We start from the raw sequence: 14756 nt of genomic DNA, 5'->3' as shown, positions 1-14756 counted from the left end.
CCGTTACTTCCAAACGCCTGCGATGCAGGCTACGTGATGTAAACGGAGGTTAACGAAGGGAAACTTGGATATGGAGAGCGGGGGATGGATTAAAGGAAACACAGATGAGAATCTGCCTGTTTTGGTTTTGATGCAATATCCAATGCTCGTCTCACACTAAAAGGTCATGGGCAAATAAAAATTGGCAAATACGGCCGCCTGGTCTCGCTCCTACCGTTTTATCTATCTCAGGACACACACAACATAGTTGCAATTTACACTTGTAAAAGTTACACTTTTATTAACATTGCAATTGTGTTTTAAATTGGTTCGAATATCTTATATATTGCCCTAGCGTGCCTTTATATTTCCCACGACTCAGGCATTTTTTCACCCACCAACACCTCCCCGACCCAGCCTCACCCTACGCCACCCCACCACTCTCCCTTTCTAACTTCCTTTCATGCAAGCTTACACGACGATTAAATCAAATCGCGTGGTCACTGAGCCCAAGCAACCAGGCGTACATAACTACAGCGAAAAAGGGAGAAATTTTGTGGGCGACAGAAAAATTCCCTTTCCCTTAAACAGCTCAATCAGCTGGCTCAGTGTTACGATGAGAGGTTTTAACTGTACTTAGAAAACGTTTGGTGAAATTTACCAACGCTACAAGAGACAATGCCGGTGAGTTTTAAGCGTACAGCTGTACTTCACATCGAACAACCTGGCCGGCCTTTTCGTTCCGAGCTTTTTAGCTTTATATCGATCGTTAAGCATGTTTGCATTTTAACTCACTTGACAGGTGGACACAGACTCGGACAATGTTCGTGTAGTTGTTCGATGTCGGCCTATGAATGAAAAAGAAGTCGCTAGTTCCTGTTCTTTGGCTGTTAATGTCGACGAAAGTCGGGGAATAATCACCGTGAAAAATCCGAGTGCTCGCACCGGGGAACCGCCAAAACAGTTCACTTATGACAGAGTGTTTGGTATTGATGCAAAGCAAGTAGATATATACAACGATGCAGCTAGACCCATTGTCAATTGTGTGCTAGAGGGTTACAATGGTAAGACTACTTTAGCTAGTGGAATGTGTGCTAGTGTTTTGAGAACCAATGTTGTTTTTTCCACTGGATAGAGACTGATCCGGTGGCTAGTGCTATCCAGTGTTTGAGTAGCCTGCATAGCAAGTGTTTCCGTGCAGTTTTGGAGCAAAGAACAAGGAACGAGAGCCAAAGACCGCACAAAAAAGGGGCGAGAAAGAGCAAGGTGGGGATAGGGAAGAAAGGAAGGAAGCGCTTCCAGACAAAACCCAGGATTTTGAAAAGCGCCCACTTGGCCTGTCAGGCCTGATTGTGCCCACCAACATTTAATGCTGTCATCAGTTGTCATACACTGTATATTGACCAATAAAATGTTTGACATTCCATAGGGCAGAAGTAAACTTTTGAGGGCACTTTTGGAACCAAAACAAAATTTCTCAACTTGTCAAATCATTTCGGAAGCAATGCGTGGATGGCAGGAATGGAGAAATCTCAATGAATCCAAATTATCAATGCAGGCTTTGTAATTGCAGCTTCAAAGTGAAATTTTTTAATATCCAAACAAGCTATATTTCTACAGAAAATCTTTTTACTCCGTCAAAAACGAAGGAATGCAATGGTGAAGTATTTATAGCTCAAAACATCCAGAAAGTTGGATTTGAAGTGCTAAAATGAGTCAAGTATTCAAGTCTAGAATTTTTGATCTGTGAGGTGGGTCTAAGGTCAAAGCTCAGCTAGACAGAACGGCTACTGTTCTCTCCACGGCACAGGTATAAAGGCTGTGATTGACATGTTTGGAATTCTGACCAATCAGGATTTTAACATTCATCTGGTGGATATTAATAACTTAAAAAACAATAGATCCTTGTAGGCCTTCCCTTCCCTCCTTCCTCTCGTACCCTGCGCGCTTCTCACATGCCCCAAATTCCCTTTCCCTTCCCTTTCAAACGCCTACCACGCAGGTTAGTGATGGAAGTTCAGCACCAAACCTATGTACATAATTATGCAAGCTGTAGCCATGTATGCTTCATTATGTGATTCTAGCCAGCTAGTGCATAAAACATAATTGTGAATAAACTCTTTCCCAATCCCCTCCTTGAGGTATATTGTGGTACTCCGATCTAGGCTATGAAGACCCACAGGAAATTGTTGTAAGGTGGTGCATGATAGTGTGAGCAGGGCACAAAAATCGCGTCTAGTAGTCCCGACAAGAGGATTTTCTTGCCGGGCAAGTGGCTCTTGGCAAGAAACACATTAGAGCTGCTTACCTGAAGGACAAGCTGGAATTCAAGTTTTTCCCAGCCCTGGTGTGAGTTGTTGTTTTTACTCTCAATTTTGCCAGGAACAATTTTTGCATATGGACAAACAGGAACAGGCAAAACATTTACCATGGAAGGAGTGCGGACAGTTCCAGAACTGCGAGGAATCATCCCAAACTCTTTTGCACATATATTTGGGCACATTGCAAAGATGGATGGCGACATAAGGTACCTAGTATTAGGCATTTATCATCATGGTTATCATTCATTTTCATTAATTTTTGTCAATTTACTTTACTTAGGGTGATTACTAAAAATAATAACTATTAGACGATGCTAAAATTTGCACACAACAGCACCTTCAAGCCTTTCCCTGTATTCCTATAAACAAAGGAACCAATGCAAGGTTTGGGGTGACATTTTAATACAGTGATTTGTATGAAATTGTCACCTTGAGCCTTGACCTTTGTTTTCTCACTGGAGTAGAAAATTGTGCTGAAAATGTCTATGTTATGGCTTGGAACAATGATACTGAGAATGAAAGATAACCTTTTTTCATACTTTGTGGTGTTTCTCCCCGATATGTTATCACCAACCCTAACATGCATAGCATGGCTATGTTAACAGCAGTTGTACAGCTGTAGGGCAGCTGTCAGAACGTCACTTTACAAACAGAGGTTTCTTTCTGGCATGGCTTTTAGCATTATTTTATGTTCAGTCATTTGCATCGCACCTCTGTGGCATACAGTGTACATGTAGCTGGTTTCTCTCATCACATAATCAAACCAACTACGAAGCTGACAAGTGATGCAAACAAGTTAGTAAATGCTAAAAGCCATGCCAGAAAGAAACCACTGCTCGCAGGGTATATGCAAAGTGAGAGGTCACAGATCAAATCCCAACTGAGGAAGAGCTTACTGCCTTTGTATATCTTGCAAATGGCTAGATCTTCGTGTCATATTACTTTTATATAATCATATTAAACCACATACCAATGGTGGTCCAAGGAGTGTTGAACAAAATGTTCAGCCTTTAGATACATCTGTTAAATCTTTGGGCCATTTACGTAAACAGAGCTCAGCCAGTGTTCAACAAAACCGCACTCTCAGCCATTTTACTTTACCCAATGCTCTATGTAAACAGCATTAATTTTATTGTGAACATTTTCATGATAGCACATGGCGTAGACTAGAAAAGCACATATCTTCTTAAAATAACCCACTAAGTAAGAGATCTGGAGGTTCAAAGATTTGCTAAACCATGGTCTAAGTTAGACTTTTAATTTAAATAACTGACCTTGAGTTTTTCAGTTAGTACAGAGTTTTGGATTATGGTTAGTATCATTTTCTACTGTATCTCTTTGTGGTTTCTTACTTTTTTTAACTGTTTACTGCTTTTGTTAATTTTTGTTAGGTTTCTTGTCAGAGTGTCTTATTTAGAGATCTACAATGAAGATGTTCGTGACCTGCTTGGCAAGGATCAGAATGCTAAACTTGAGGTTTGTGAAGTCAAGAAATACATTGTAGCAGGCTGTGTTATACTGTACCAGCTGGGTTTTAAAGTGCCAGTGAAAAAAATAAGGAAATTAATTGCTGCTCTTATTTCAGTTCCATGGTTTCCCTTTATTAAAAACTATGTTGGAACTACTATACATTTTTTTGTTTTGTTGATTAAAAATTATTTTTTATCTTTTATGTTTAGGTAAAGGAGAGACCAGACATTGGCGTGTATGTGAAAGATTTGTCATCATATGTTATGAATAATGCTGATGATTTAGACAAGACAATGACACTGGGAAACAAAAATCGTGAGTTTGCTGATCTCTTTACTACTTGTCTGTGAGTTACGAAGACTCTAAGTTAAAAAATGACAAAAATTAATAGATCAAGAAAAAATTTGTAACTATACTGGTGTGCAAATTGAACCTCCACTTGCACCGCTGTACTCAAAACTCATTTAAAGTTCTGTTTGATTATAGGTTCTGTTGGATCTACAAACATGAATGAGAGATCGTCACGCTCTCATGCTATTTTTTCCATCACAGTTGAGTGCAGTGAGAAGGGTCCTGATGGCCAACATCATGTCAGAATGGGTAAACTACATCTGGTTGATTTGGCTGTAAGTTATTATAATGTCTCCTGTGCTACATGTATGTGATGCTGGTTGGTATCACTTTCATCAAACACAAGATAAGCAAAATTATCACTAAACTGTATTTGTACTACAGGGGTTTCATAAAAATTGAAGTAGCCAGCAGTTCTGAATAGAGTAACTGACTGTATCAGCAGTCCACATTTTCAAGGGGTGTCTGGGGGCATGCTCCCTCAAAAAATTTTAAAATTTCAAAGCCCTAGTAAGCAATTTCCAGCGTTTAGGGGACTAAACTGAGAATAAAAGAGCGAGTTTTCTATTCAAGAAGATCTGGGTTTTAGTCAAATTTTGATTTATAAGCCACACAATCAATTCCCACAAGCAATGAACAAATGACAATTATACTATAAGTTACATACTTTTCCAGGTGAACAAAGTTTATTTTTGCCCATGGCCTTATTCAAACTAGCTGCTTCTTCTTCAGGGGAAAAAGTAGCCGACTTCTTTGAACAATGTAGCCGACGCGTTTTGTCAGTCGTTGGTGCTTATTGAAACACCTGGTACTAAGTTTGTGAGGGGTATATCCACTAAGATATCCAGAAAACTGTTTTTAAAAATAATTATACAGGTCCACATTATTTGCAGTGACAGCACTCCCTCACTCATGCAGCCCCCTTAGACCCCTCACCAAATCCACATAAGTTGTGTGTGCATAATCCTTTGGAACAGAGACAAAGCTGCCAGCACCATTTGTCCATTTGCTTGTAAACAATATTTTATTCGTAGCGTAAGATAATAATCACATCAGTGAAACACGTACAGGTTCTCATGCCATTTATTGCAAGTACATAAATTATGTTTGTTGAGAGAGAAATCTTACCTGTCATCTTAAATTTCAAACCATTTGAGAATGTCATTATTCCTCTTTCTGCTTTTTCATTGGAAGATCTATTGCAAAATCTTTGCAAATTTTGGCCTTTTTATCCCACCTTCCATTCCTTGTTTGATTCCTGCTGACAGAGTTAGCTAGACACAAAAATGGCCAAAAGATAATAGTGCAGTTGAAATAATTATTATGCCTGCATTTTGTTTCACTGTCAATCTTGTTTGAAACAGGGATCAGAAAGACAAGCCAAGACTGGAGCTACAGGTCAAAGGTTGAAGGAAGCAACCAAAATCAACCTGTCCCTCTCCACCCTGGGAAATGTTATCTCTGCATTGGTAGATGGCAAAAGTACTCACATACCATACAGGAACTCTAAACTGACACGGTTACTGCAAGACTCACTCGGTGGTAATTCCAAGACCGTCATGGTATGTTTGGCTGATTATATGGTTTTGCTGTTTGTTTAATTTATTTATTTTGAAATATTGCACTTGAACCTTATTTCTTCAAGGGCTGATGTTTGATTTTCTTTGAATGCACAACTTATTGGTATTTTTTTCTACTGTGCTAAGTTTGAGGCACAGAGATCAAAAGTTGGATTGAAAATTTGTTTTGTTACTTCTCTAGATTGCAAACATTGGCCCAGCTGACTACAATTTCGATGAAACAATAAGTACCCTGAGGTATTAAAGTTAATTAATGTGTAGATTTGTCAGAATCACGTCTTTATAAAAACCTAAATGACAGATTGCCTGTACACCGCAAACAATAGTGACGCTCAGCTGTAAGTTCCATTTTTTGGTCATGGGACAATAGCCATCAATTAGTAATGGTATTACTTAGTAACTTAGTATGGAAAAGTCCCTAAAAATGTCCAATAGCTCTGGGAACTTAAAAGTTCCAGTAATGAAGTTTATCACCATAGCTATGAAGAAATGTTAAAATGTAAATAGGATCCTCTAGATCTGTAGGAAGAAGAAAAATATAAAAGTTGCTCGAAAGAGGTAACACCCTGTTTCTCTTAATTCTTGTTAGTTCCTTCTTTTTGCCATTGAGAAATTTCAGTCTTCACACTAAAACTGAATGATGTAGTTTTTGTATCTATTGTGTAGATATGCCAATCGTGCAAAGAATATAAAGAACAAGGCAAAGATCAATGAAGATCCAAAGGATGCCCTGCTGAGAGAATTCCAAAAAGAAATTGAAAAACTCAGGGCTCAGCTGGCTGAAGGTACAATGAATACCTTGTTTCTGTTGTCCTCCTCATACTAATTGCATCAACATGGGGAAAAAGGAGGTCTTGTTTGCTTGAACTGTCACGTAATTGAATGATTTAAATAAGGGAGATGGAGTAACTTTATGGCAAGGAGGGGTAGAATGACAGTAAGAAAAACTGGCCTATGGAGGGTGTGGGGAACACTTTTAAAGAACTGATAAGCAAATGAGGAAGAACATTCTCTTTCTCAGTCCAGTCCAAATGAGCCAGCAGCCAGCACTTTTGCCACTTCAAGTGGAATATTCTCTACCTACTCAGCACTTACAGTTGTGACATTACTAATATTAAATAAAAACCACACAAAGACAACCCTCCAAGTTACAACCATTTTGGTTCCCATAGCACCTAAAATTTTGGAGCTGGTGACTTGATTTGTAAAAAAGTCTCCCTAAACCAAAAGAGTTGGTTGCCAAATGGCAACCAAGTAAAAACTTTAACTTGGAGGGTTGACTTTTTTGCTTTTGTTGCCTGCTGCGCTGGTCATCCTGCCTACTATCGTAAAACATTTTGGCTGGGCAGCTTCCTTTACTCAAGCAAGAAATGTCTCAGAAAAGTCTCACATCGTGAATATGACCCAGCACCTTCTTAAGGCCCTGTAAGCCAGGGTAACATTCTGATTAGGGACATGGCCTTGAAATTTAGACTAGGGACATACTCACCCAGCCAGCAGCTGTGAGGGCCTCATTATGTAGAGGCTTCTTTTACATTACATGCTCTGGGAGCTAATGTCTGGTGATGCTGTTATCAGAGGGTGAGGGAAGTGGTACTGAAGAAAGTGAATCCGAGGAAGAGGTGGTAGAAGGAGGAGTCACAGTCAAAAGGAAGAAGAAGCACCGTAGAAAAAGTAAGTTGTAGTGAAACTAAGGTTATAAGTGACATCTCAAAAATAGGTCATTTGTACAATGGTGGCTTTTTACTGATGTCTACTACAACAGTCTATTTTGGTTTTTCCTTTCATTATTAAATTTGGTATTGTCCCAGGTACAATTTAAAAAAAGGAAGCAACACTCTAAAGGATTCTACTATTAATAGTTGAATGCTGTCATCATGCAAATGGCCCATTGCTTTGCAAAAGATGGCAAATAATTATGTCGATGTTATTTTTTACTTGCATGACTGTATTGCTTCCAGGGTTAGAGGAGTTATACATGTACAGTCAGCTAAAGAAATAATGTTTAACTAAATGTTTACAGTTCAGTGAACCTTGTTATATGGACTCATGAAATGATAATCATTATGTTTAAAGCAGTTGATAGAGAATAGAACTCTCACTTAGCTGCACTCTCACTTAAGCAGTGACTTCTCATTAGAATTTATCCTTTATGGAACCACTGAGTTTTGTAGGGCTTTTCCTTATGAAAACAGGGAATGTGATAAAATGTCAGCTAATTCTCCTTGCATTTGATACAAGGATCTTTCCAATTTTGCTTCTCCTGTAAGTTGGCTTTGATATGTAAAGATGGCTGGCCTGGGTCCTTAACAATCGGGCACCTAATTAAGCCTTAAAAGCTGTTTGCGCTACAAGGAAGTCTAGCTGCTGTCAGGGATGACCAAACAGGACTTTTTCTAGTCCTGCTAAAGGTATGGAATTTTTTCCTTCAGGCATGCATGCTCTCCCACCGGAGAAAGTAGCTGAGTTGAGAGCAAAGATAGAAGCTGAACGAGAGCAGTTAAAACAGAAGACAGATATGGCAGAGGAAGAGAGAAACAAGGCTGCTGATGAGTTGGAAAAAAGAGAACAAGACATCAAGGAATCTGAGTAGGAATCAATTCATTATAATGTTGCCTTATCAAAACATAAAACAAAAACCAAGTGTTTAATGCAGTTTTCAATAAAATTTAATATTGCTCATAGTCATTGGAGTAAAATTGCAATGGCTGTTTTTATGCTAGAGATGTTAAAGTTGTCTTAAGACAACATTAATGTGTATAAAAAAGGTTAATAAGCTAAGACAGATGCATAAGTTTTAACATCTGACAACATTAACGTCCCTTGTTAAGTGTGTCAGAACAACACACTTAACAGACAACATTAACATCTCAAACATTAAATGCGTATAGTATAAAGAAGGGATGATGTAAACTGGGACACATTTGTGCCTAACTTGTTGAGAAATGATTGGAAAGAGTCAGAATTGTGTATTTTTTACAGAAAACTCTGTTTTTTACATTGCTACTGTCTACTTTGAGGCATCCTGTTTTTACAGATGTTAAATGTATCTAGACAACTTTAACATCTGTAGCATAAAAACAGCCAATAATAAGAAGTGGATCATCTACACCTAACAAAAATCAACACTTTAATTTTGGTTATAATAAAATTCTAATCATACCTCACTCTGACTGGCAGTGTAAAGTGCTGGTTATAGGCTTCAGTCTAAGTCTGCACTCAATACATAAAACAAATTTACTTGGAAACTAAAGGAAAAAATCTTCTTTTGCTTAGTTTTACTAAGACTGCTGTGGTTCTTACTCTTATTTAGAAAGGAACACCAAAAACTCCAAGAGAAACTCAAGGCTGTTGAAAGCAAGATAATTGTTGGAGGAGAAAACTTGGTTTGTATCTTATAGTTTTTGTATGTTTGTTTGGTCTTTTTGTTGTTGTTTTGTGTGTGTGTTTCATCTCTGGCAACAATTTTGAATATTTTAGTACTGAAGACTAGTGGTAGATGTTTTAATTACTGTCAGTAGTAACTAATGTTACTTACTGTGTCTGTGGAAAGTCAAAATTTAATCTTTAACAGCCAGTGGATGCAGCATTTGAAACATAATTTGTATTAAGTTTGAGTACAAGGGGTTTTGGCTACACGTTCTCTCCTTGTTAGATCTCTGAAACTGAAAGGTTAATGAAATCTCTGACATCTCCCTGCATTTTCTTCTCATGTATGTGTTTCTAACTAGTTGGTACTTTTAAACAAAACTTACTAAACATCTCAAATTTTCCCACAACTGCTTGTTAAGAGCACACTCGCTGGCCAGCCTTCCATTCGTACTTGGGAAGGTACTTTTGTAAGTTTAGCAGCGCCACGTGATTACAGTAAGAGTCTGTGACTTTTAATATTGAAACTACATACATGTATTCTTACTTTGTGACTGCATTTTCTTGCCTGAAACAGTTGGAAAAAGCTGAGAAACAAGCTCTATTGTTAGAACAATCTGCTAAAGAACTCTCTGAGAGGCAAGAAAGGGAGAAACAACTGCAAAAGCTTATTGAAGAGAAAGAGGTATAAAGTGTGAAATTTTATCGTTAACAATGAATATTATAACATGTACATCTATTTGCGACTGCTGTTTTTAAGTGACTGTATGGGCTAAAAGTGCATATCTTTTATAAACAAATGCAGTTAATCCTCTCAACTTGATACACCTCAGAAAGAGGTTGGAATACTGACTGGTTTAAGAACCTCAATGTAGCTGATAAAGATACATTTGGAAAGGGTTTGAATGTGGTTATTAGTAACATTCAGTCTGTGGTGTTTTGATTTGGATAAAAAAAAATCGCAGGAGAAGTGAACTACATAGTCCCATTATTAGTCAAATACATTGTGTAAAAATGGACAGGAATTACTGGTTTCTCTTTTTTGCAGCAAGAGAGGATTGACATAGAAGAGAAGTATGCCAGTCTGCAGGAAGAAGCTGCAGGAAAAACTAAGAAGCTTAAAAAAGTCTGGAGCATGCTCATGAGTGCCAAGTCAGAGGTGAGTGAGTCAGGGGAAGTACAACTTGTTCAGCAGTGAACAATAGTGGCTTTCTGAACTGAGGCCTGCAAACCCTGTTGAAACAAAGTCTATTCATTTTGCTACCTGTTATCTGATAACTTAAAAATAATTGTTTTTTATTATATAGACACGAGTGTTTTACTGGAAAATATACCACTCCTAAAATTCATAAAAACTACATCCGGGACCTGAGTGGTTTATTTTCCATAATCTCACACGTGAGTTTATCAATGACGTAATTTCGGTAATTTCCCTCTATTATTTTATCAATGTCTTTTTGTCTATAATTATAATAAAAAGAACATTACATGGCGGCTTGAAGATATGAATTTTATTTGCGAGTGGCAAAAACAATATTTTACTCACTCGCTGCGCTCGTTCGTAAAATATTGTTTTGCCACTCGAAAATAAAATTCATATCTTTGCGCCACTGTGTAATATCCTCTATCTAATACATGTATCTTAAAATTATCTGAAAGCTCGCCAATACTTTCTGTAGCCATCTAGTAATTGCACTGTCTTGAAAATCACATTAGATGGCAGACCAACAGCAAGAGCACCAGCGTGAGACAGAAGGGCTGTTAGATAGCATCAGAGAGCTGCGTAAAGAACTGCAGTTGCAAACCTTGCTGATTGAGAGCTTCATTCCTCCTGAATTTCAGGTAAAATAATCCATTTTGTTTGTTTCCATAATAATTTGATGTTATCTTCATATTCTCTAGGTTAACAATCATTAATTTTAAAAAATATTGCAGTTAAACCTCCAAGCCTTCTAGTGATGCTATGAAGATTGTAATGTGATTTGGGGGTGTGGGTTGTAAATTACCTATTGAAATCTAGTTAAATAGATTGGATTTGTTTAATATTATCATATGCTATAAATTGGTTATCATATCTCTTGATATGGAAGAAAAGTGAGCCTAGGACTGATTGATAAAGACTTGATTCAGTGAGCACCAAAATTTGCTGCTCAGGTCAGTTTCTTGGATGTCCTGAGTTTGTTAATTGGTTCTATGAGCCCTTAATTGGCTTCCTCCTGATTAGCCTGCAGAACAGGTGCTTTTTTTGTGTGTCTTTTGGGTAAATGGATCACGTTTGCCTTGGCTCTCTTAAAAAACATGAAAAAAAAATGCATGTTCTGCTGGCTACCTCGTCCTAGTTTCTTTTTGTGAGGGAGGGGGGAGGTTTCTCAGGACTGGTAAATGCTTGAAATTTATCAATTTTTTTAAATTTCAATTTTGATGACAGGATTTGATAGAACAGCATGTGTCTTGGAATGAAGAGATAGGAGAGTGGCAGCTGGTGAGTGTTATTTCCATCTTTTGTAAAGAAGAAAGTTAACATAATTATAGAATGCAGAGGATGGCAATGTTAAGACTTCTGGATGGTGACGATTGCAATTCTTCTTACAACCCCTTGTTTTGCGCAACTGCTTCCTCTAATAAAATTGAAGACCAATGCCCTTAATATAAAATATGAAAATGGCAGTTCTCTGCAAATGGGTAAATTGGACTATAAAAAATTAATGAAACGACCCAAATGTAAGTCAATTGATTATAGTTTTTTTATCAGTCTTAGACAACTATTTATTAATTGTTTGCAACACAAACAAGTAAGGTAAGGACTGTAGCATTCTTATCAACATTGTTGGGCACCTCAATCAATACGGTTGATGAAAAGAACCTATAAGATGGTGGGCAAGTTTAGTTTTGACTTTTTCTGGACATCCAACTTTCAATAATAGTGATCTAAGTTGCTAAAAATTATTATTACTGTATTGTCTTGTAGAGATTTGTGGCATATACAGGTAATAACATGAGGAAGCCATCTCCAAGCCCTGATCCAAAGGACAAGAACAAAGAGGTATGTCTGATCAGCTGCACTGCTGAAAAAAAAAATAGTGACAATTATTGAATGAGGCTGAGTATGATGTGAAGAATTATGCAGATCAAGGACAATGTTATGACAGCCTCCGAGATCTGCATAATTCTTCACATCATACAAAAGCCAAATTCAATAATGTCAAAAATTATTGAAAACATTGCTAATTTCTTAACAAGCTTATGCCTCTTAGACTTTCTTCAAAACTTTGGCCTTTTTCTCAGCACAGTTTTAGGATATAAACAGACTTTTTTTTGTGCAGATACCGGTACTCCTCATTAGTAGATAACATCCATCATTAATCAAGCAATATGTTTTTGTGTATTCTTGCATTTCTTCCGTTCACTGCAATGACGAAATATTTTGAAAGAATAACGATAACAATTATTAAATGATGCATGTATCACGTATGCATGAACTTATCTGCTAAATCTAAGTGGTCAGCTGTTGAACGAAATATGTCTTTGTTAATCTGTTTACAGTTCAGTGAGGCAGACATATCCGGTGTTTATTTAAGCTATGAACAAGTTAACTACTCCATGGGGTATGATGAGCCAACTCCTACGAGGCCAAAGAGCAGTCGTCCAAAGTCATCAAGACCTAAGACAGCTGGGAGACCCAAGACGGGAAAGAAGTAAGTCATAATTTATTTTTATGTACAGAAATGCAGTTAGATAGGGATAGGCTAGCTTACACTGTTTTCATTGTTTGTAGTCAAAGATTATACAGTCCAACCTCCACAAACTGCCAACTCTCTTTACAATGGCCTCTTTTTTGTCCCGGCAGACAGTCCATACATAGACTCTGACTTGTTTAAACCTCCCTACAATGGTTGTGTCCCATTTATACTGCTGAATTAAGCATAAATTGTCTATGATACTTGAAGCCAATGTTGCAAACCGTGCTTGTTTTGTTACATTAACATTTTGTCAAGTTTTTTTGTGTATTTTATCTGTTATTCTCCATACAGGCGTATTATATATGATTGTATTACCATTATATGACGTGCAGCAAGCATGAACTCAGCACAATAAACATGTTGTACTCCCTAAAAAAAATCATCATATTACACCCCTACCTCCCCATAACAGTAACCTCTCCACAACGGGCTCTTTCTTCTGTCCCAAGAGGGCCATTGTGAAGAGATTCAGCTGTATATATATATATTTTTTTTTTTTTCTGTTGAAATTGTACACTCAGGTGTTATTAATATAGCTAAAGACAAACACTATTTGTGGCCACATCTCATTCAACTGTTGTTGTACTTATGCTGTAGAAAAAAGACGGAAGGTGAAGATGCAAGCAACAAAAGTAAAGAAGATGCTGAACAGTATCCACAGTCTAGAAGACTGTTAAGCCCAAAGAAACATTTTGCTTAATACCGGTCATTTAGCGCAAGTTGAACGTTTCAAGCATACACGTCTTATGAAGAAACATAATGGTATAAGGCTTGTCTAGATATTATAATATCATTAATAATTATTATTATTTACTAATGTAAGGTTGATGTGTTGTACAGTCATATGCCTCTTTTATAGTCCTATAGGCTCATGTTAGTGTACATTAAAATACAAAACAGCTCACATTGTGTTTTTCTCCAATTTTATTTTTTACACACATGCAACAATGTTGCATTTTGCTTCAATAGTCACAGAGTCCAAAGAACAACTGTCACAGTTCAAACAATTCTCCCAAACATTGTATTCTTTATGTTTGGTATTTTATTTATTTGAAAGATGATGAATTTGTACATAGTAATAAAAAATTAATAGAACAAAGTTTTGTTCAACCTTGAGTACATTATCCACATGGAGAGATGTTGTAAAGAATAAAGTGAGCCACAAGTGTTGTGGATAAGTGTTTGCTCTGTTTTTTGCCTGCTTCTTGTTGCTAGTTTTGAGAGAGTGCCAAAAGTGCTAGACACCACAGTTCAGGAAAGCCAAAACACAGCCCCACAGCAAAGTAACACCCAAATGCTCTCCTGAGGTGAACAAACTTCTGCTTTATATTCACTTACTCAATACTCAATAGTAAGATGTTTACATACATAGTTCGTACAACTTCAGACAAACAAATTTCAAGGACTGTTCAAGGATTTTTCAAGGACTAAGATTTATTTAATAAATCGGCATTCTTTAACCCCCTTTGATCACCCTATTGGCTAAAACACATCATGGAGTCATTCATGATTTTATTTCTTTGGCCCTCATTGATCAATATTTTATACTACGTTCCACAACAAGACTTTGCGAAATGACTGGGTATGACTTGCAAAAATTATAGCATCTGAGCATTTGAAGTAAAGAACCAGAAATATAATATCGTTTATGTACAAAAATATTTTTACACTACCCATGAGTTTTACAAGTTCTTACTCCGAGGATGAGCCAAATTTTTCTCGGCAAAATAATCTAATTTGACAAAAAATGGTGTCTGGCATAGACAAGGTTGTGAATTTCAAGGGCTTTACAAGGCCTAATAAAGAAATCAAGTACTTTTCAAGATCTTAAACCGAATTCAAGGACTTTTCAAGACAACCACTAAAATTCAAGACCTTTTCAAGGTTGTATGAACCATGTACATACATGCAGATGTTTCACATGAAATACACTCATTGCAATAAAG

The 14756-nt window shown here is 37.1% G+C and overlaps 1 protein-coding gene across 1 annotated transcript; it reads left to right on the top strand.

The window, feature by feature from the left end:
- Window positions 1-526: 526 nt before the first annotated feature.
- On the top strand, window positions 527-13988 carry LOC140948729 (kinesin-like protein KIF3A). Its single transcript, XM_073397994.1, has 19 exons — window positions 527-663; window positions 782-1043; window positions 2362-2506; window positions 3692-3776; window positions 3980-4085; window positions 4257-4396; window positions 5486-5683; window positions 5883-5938; window positions 6368-6486; window positions 7280-7375; window positions 8134-8290; window positions 9015-9087; window positions 9648-9755; window positions 10119-10229; window positions 10787-10912; window positions 11499-11552; window positions 12039-12113; window positions 12614-12765; window positions 13408-13988. Exons 1-19 carry the CDS (start codon window positions 658-660, stop codon window positions 13508-13510), a joined length of 2172 nt encoding a protein of 723 aa, XP_073254095.1. The 5' UTR covers window positions 527-657; the 3' UTR covers window positions 13511-13988.
- The last annotated feature ends 768 nt before the right edge of the window (window positions 13989-14756 follow it).

This window comes from Porites lutea, chromosome 9, assembly GCF_958299795.1.
Source record: "Porites lutea chromosome 9, jaPorLute2.1, whole genome shotgun sequence".
In the NCBI taxonomy this organism is placed as follows: domain Eukaryota; kingdom Metazoa; phylum Cnidaria; class Anthozoa; order Scleractinia; family Poritidae; genus Porites; species Porites lutea.
This window is presented reverse-complemented; position numbering and strand designations above follow the sequence as displayed.